Source organism: Drosophila innubila, assembly GCF_004354385.1.
Source record: "Drosophila innubila isolate TH190305 chromosome 3L unlocalized genomic scaffold, UK_Dinn_1.0 0_D_3L, whole genome shotgun sequence".
Classification (NCBI taxonomy): domain Eukaryota; kingdom Metazoa; phylum Arthropoda; class Insecta; order Diptera; family Drosophilidae; genus Drosophila; species Drosophila innubila.
This window is the reverse complement of record NW_022995376.1, coordinates 21071011-21076589: the sequence shown is the minus strand read 5'-3', so window position 1 is coordinate 21076589 and position 5579 is coordinate 21071011. Positions and strand designations below refer to the sequence as shown.

The window sequence follows — 5579 nt, the reverse complement described above, 5'->3', positions numbered from 1 at the left end:
ACAAAAGCGTGAAAGCGAGAGTAAGACTATTTTTGGATCAATTAAGAATGGCATTCAAAAAATCAGAATACCGAATAGATCTTAAAAAAGTTAACCTCAAAGCTTGGAGGAATCAAAATAAAAAATATTTCAATTCATATTACAAAGGATGTTTATTTAAATAAAGGATCAAAACTATATGCTCGAGATAAAGTCAATTGAAAAAATTATAAACCCTTAACAAGATTTAACTTTGCTTAGTTAAGATATATTTAAACATAATTAAATTATTAAAAATTTAAATACTTTTACGTTACTAATAAACGGTTTATAATTTACTGTTTATTCCATAATTTAATATCGTTATCAAAAACAAAAGGATTAAAAAATCATATTAAATATATTATTCAATTCGTATAAATATTATATCATTGACTATATAAACAAACTAAAAATTTATTCACTCGTTAATGTCCAAAATTCCGAGTTTCAATCGCAACTGCTCGTAGATTATGTACATCATAATCGTTGCTGGGACCTTTCGTACAAGGGTAGGAGCCAAACCCCGATAGGGACCCAAAAATCCAAAGCGCATCATAAACTTAACGGCACTCAACATGCTCGGAAATTGTCCAGGCCGTGCATTCATCATTAATGTTTTGAGTACATCAAAGGGCTGAGTGATGATTGAATCAATAATTGCGGAGATAACAGAGCTCGTAAAATGCAATTTAACATCATCATTCAAACTGGAGCGACTGAGAAGTTCAGATTTGACCTGGTTGAAGGGAAGATTTAGAAGGAGATTAGAGGAGTACGAATTTCTGGTATTTACCTGATCATAAACAGCAATTTGACCAATTGTTCCAATGGCTGCTTTAAGCACGGCGGCATATCCGCCATTGTATAATGCCCTCCAGCCTTCTTCCCTGGGAATACGTATTAAAGCATCCGACAAACATCTATATCTGCAAAGGCATGAATATCATAAGGAGAAACTAAACTAAAAAAAATAGGACAGCTTTGATTACTTGCGTCCCTCGTGATCAGCATTCTTCATGTCGGTCTGCATGCGAATATTAATTACATCCAATGGTATAGCAACAACTGATCCAAGTATTCCAGCAACACTGGCCAGAAAGACTTTAACCATTAGTCCATTTTGCATTAGCTCCAAATCCTTGCCCACCTCATACAATGAAAATCGCAGACTTGTTACGCACATTTGTCGCATCGCTGCCGCGGAAAAGCCATCATAGAATCCAATTAATCCTGCAAGGCACATAAAGTTAGAATGGGCATCCATTGGACCTGAACTCACCTCTTAATTGGACCACCTTTCGTGCTGTAGCTATCATACCCTTCTTTCGATTTTGGGTTTGCATATGGGTCTTGACCAAATCGAAAGGCGCCACTACGCAAGCCACTGAGGTGGATGCCACACCACCGAACCAGCAGCGTGGCCGCCGTGAGTCCCGATCTTCTGGCTGAGCCAGTACCTTCTGATATGGGTATCCCTTTGGTTCCTGTAACACATTCCTCCAATGAGGCAAGAATTTTACTCTGTATATTAGCACAACAAATTTGTACAAATCCTTAAAACAAATGGTTTTACAAATATAAATCTGTCGGCATGCCTGCTTCGACTAAGCTGTAATTTTATTTTCACTTTTAATTTTATAACTCATAACCATTGCAAGCATTCCCTTAAAAGTAAAAGCTAAAATTTAATTAATCATTAATTATAAGTTTATGATAGGTTTATAATTTATTATATATATTTATATAAAAACTTAGCTATATTATTTTTGTTTATTTTATTATTCCGTTACTTAAAAATTAGATTGTTTAAAATTTTTAGCACGTCCACAGTTTTTAAGATAATCCGTTTTATATAATAATTAACGCTATCTATTAATATTATCTATTATCTCCGTTATCCGCAGCAAGATAGTACAAGTAGAACGGCAGGAATAGCTAACCAAAGTTATTAAAAATTACGGCAATACAATCACCCAAAAGTATGCAGTAGATTTTATTAGGTAGTAATTTCTATAAAGTGCTTTAATATGTATTGAAATAATTAACGGGTATTCTATGGTCGGGATCTCGACTATAACCTTTCCGACTTTTTTTTTTCATAATAACAATGTCATTTAATAAATTAATCTACATGAAATTCAAGATGGTTTCTAAAGATTTTGCTTTTAAAGCCTACTTCTCTGTCTACTAATGTTGCAGTGTCCGTTGAAATTTGATACACGCGCAGATACTGAGCTTGCATCCTCCATAAATAGAGTATAGGTAATTTAACTGCACTTAAATCCATTAGAACTGTAAGCTACGAGTGCCCACAGGTCTACATGCTCAGCTGCATCATTGCCCAGTTGCATAATTTGAGCATCATTTGAGAACCTTGCAGCGAACAGCGAATTCAGTTCAGTTGTTCAGAAGAAGCTGCAACAACAATAACAACAACTGTAGTTTGACAGTGGAAAAAGTTGCTCCCACGTTGCGTTTGGTCGTGCGCATAGTTTTACCTGATGTCGTGTGTCCTAGGCACGTAGTCAACTTGCAGTCCACAGCCAGTCCAGACTCCTCCAGCTCATCACCCCCATATCCAGATCCTCCGCAGCTGCTGCGTGCTGCGGACATGCACGAAATGCCATTCGCTGTACCCGACAACGGACAACGATGACATAATAAACGAGGTTACCCCTTCGGTAGCATAGATGGGGGCTGTTCACTACTTTGTACCTGAGCATGCCTCTGTTTTCTGTTGCTTTCTATTTTTTTTTTCGCGCCAGCTAATGTCGGACATTTGTCGCTGTCCGTGTGTTGCACTGGAGTGCCGAGCACTGACTCGCTACTATAAACACGGTGGGCCAAATGAAAGAAATATTCAAGAAATAAACCTGTACTTTATTCATTTCATTTTATTACTTTAAAGAAATCAATTTATTTATACCAATATATTTATTGGTATAAAATTAATAGGAAATATATAAGTTTATTAAAATTTAATCTTATTTAAAATAAATTCGACCTCAATTAAGTTGATTTGAAAAAAATGTGCTTACAAGTAGAAGGAGGCTTGGCAGACCCTATAAAGTATATATATTCATAATCAACATCAGCAGTCGAGTCGATATAGCCATCTCCGTCTGTCCGTCTGTCCTCCTGTCCTTCTCTCCCTTCGTCTTAATGAACATCTAGATCTCAGAGACTTTAAGAGCTAGAGACACCAAACTTGGAATGTAGGTTCCTCTATGTTGCAAGCAGTGCAAGTTTGAATTTTTTTTCGCATCGCATCACTATATTATATATAGTAGCTGTCATTAAAACGATTGATCGAAAACAAAGTTTTTGTATGAAAAACATAGTGATTTTTTTTTGATATCTTAGCTAATTCAGCATATGCATCTACATTGGACTTTTTCATTTTTATCAAATTCATTGGAACTATTAGTAGAATCAAATCCTCGGACTGCCGAGCATCATTAAAGATTCCAGACTCAGAGGTATGCAAAAAAAAATTTTTTACTTACCACTATTTGCTTTTTATACTAAGTGCGATTTCTCCGATAGTCGAGTAAATATAATTTTATCTATGAAAAAAAAAATACAATTTTCGATACTTAATTCAATTAAAATACAAATGCATACCACTCTCTTACTCTTATATTATTAATTTTTTCGCATTAATTAAATTTGACACTTGTTTTGTTGATATATTCCACAGTGCCTTAGAACCTACACCTATTTTGCATACTCGACACGCTTCGTTGGTCTCTCAACTTTCAACTCTGTTTTGCGCGTTCACACAAACACACACGCACACAACGAGCAAAATAGAGACGAAAGGAAGAGGAGGGTAGGCGGTATGGAGGGGAAATGGAGAGTGGTTGGTAAGTTTTTGTCACGTTTTGGGCGTTGAAATTTGCAACTTGTGCTAGTAGCACGCACTTATCAAAAGTGCTTCGACTTTGGCTGCTCCGTTGTCAAAGTAAATGCGCATCTTTGGACACCTGACCACGCCCACTTGACAGCAGTGCAGTTAACAAGTTTTCTAATTAAATTTTACACACACACTCACACACGAAGCAATACACGAGTTGGCAACAGTCATAAAAAACAGTTGGCAACTTGACAGTCGCTTATCATTTCCGTTTCCGGCAGCCGTTTACACACACAACCGCAGGACGCTGTCATCACTGGACAGTAACAGTATTGTCCCTACAAGTAGAATGAGTGAGAGTAAGAGAGAGAGAGAGAGAGAGAGAGAGAGAGAGAGAGAGAGAGAGTCGCGCAACATTTTAATTGTCAACGGCTGACAGTTAGTTTAAGTGGCCGAGACAATGTGACTGTTAACTTTAATTGGCAACAAGAGTGAAAAGGAGGGGGTTCCAGGAGTCTAATAGGGTTGATTATCACACATACTTGATGAAATCAGCTTAATTGCAATTCATTTGATATTGACACTTCCGAGTGTCGGTCGCCTTTCGCCCTTTCCCCCCAAAAACACTTGAAGACGCGTCTGACCATGGTAAATTGTCATTGATTAATGTCAAACAGAGAGCACAGAAAGTTGAACAACAAATACGAGTACATATACAAATACGAATACAAATTGTGAGTGTGAATGTGAATGTGAATACGTATACGAATACGAATACGATTACGTATGCTCAAGTGTAAAGCAATTAATTTTGTGAATGCACTCGGAGCGGAAATTGAAGAGCATGCAAGGTACTTCAACTAACAGCGCCTCAATTCCACCCTCCCTTCACCCTCTACCCCATTAACGACTCCTGCCCAGTCCTCTAACTATGTCCATGTAATCAGAGTGTAGCATGAGAGCTAACTTGATGAGGTTTTGGCGTGCCTAAATATTTGATTTGTTAATGATATAATGCAATGTCTCTTAACTGAATTGCACATAACCTAAGCTTAAGGAATATTATCGAAATGCGAATATCCATAAAAAGAATATCCATATAAATTAGAGACAATTTTTATCCTCCCTAAATAGCATTTGAATTCTTTGAGAACAAAAAGAATCATAGAAAGTAACGAAATGTATTTATATTATTATTATATTATATATATGAATATGTAGTATTCTTCACCATATTTTTAAGTCTGTTAAAATATTTTATTTACGAATTCATAACTTTAGCACACTTTCTTGCAGCTCAACACCTCGTTTAAGTCTATGAGCATTTAGTTTAAATCAATTTTGCTATTCAAACTGAACAGAATATATCTTAATGGCAATTAGTCAACAGGATTTGTGAATTGTTGGTATTGCAGTTAGTAAATTGATTGCAGTACTTAAAACTAAAGAGCTATTTGAATAGGTTCCGGATATCGATTAGACATAAAACAAAAGAACAACACAAAAGGATTTCAAATTTTTTGAACAAAAGCTATGGACAAAGTACTTACTTTTCTTGTTTTTTATTGTAGCTACAAGTATGATTTTTTTTTTGCATAATTTGCAGTTGAATAGTCTCAAAACTCAGCACAAAACAAGCTCAAGAGCTAAGCTCCTTCAACTCCAACTCCAATCAGAGAAACTGTGGCAAACATTTAACGAC

The 5579-nt window shown here is 36.0% G+C and overlaps 1 protein-coding gene across 1 annotated transcript; it reads right to left on the bottom strand.

The window, feature by feature from the left end:
* Nucleotides 1-405: 405 nt before the first annotated feature.
* LOC117788496 (mitochondrial dicarboxylate carrier-like) lies at nucleotides 406-2634 on the bottom strand. The gene is made up of 5 exons (XM_034627281.1): nucleotides 2491-2634; nucleotides 1301-1625; nucleotides 1011-1251; nucleotides 815-947; nucleotides 406-757 (listed from the first exon to the last, which is right to left on the bottom strand). Exons 1-5 carry the CDS (start codon nucleotides 2632-2634, stop codon nucleotides 440-442), a joined length of 1161 nt encoding a protein of 386 aa, XP_034483172.1. The 3' UTR covers nucleotides 406-439.
* Nucleotides 2635-5579: the final 2945 nt, after the last annotated feature.

Coding starts and splice junctions, on each gene's coding strand:
- LOC117788496 (XM_034627281.1), bottom strand. CDS start 2,634: ATGTCCGCAGCACGCAGCAGCTGCGGAGGATCTGGATATGGGGGTGAT. Junction 1,626..2,490: donor TGCGCACGACCAAACGCAAC/GTGGGAGCAACT, acceptor ATTACAGCTTAG/TCGAAGCAGGCATGCCGACA. Junction 948..1,010: donor GCTGATCACGAGGGACGCAA/GTAATCAAAGCT, acceptor ATGCCTTTGCAG/ATATAGATGTTTGTCGGATG.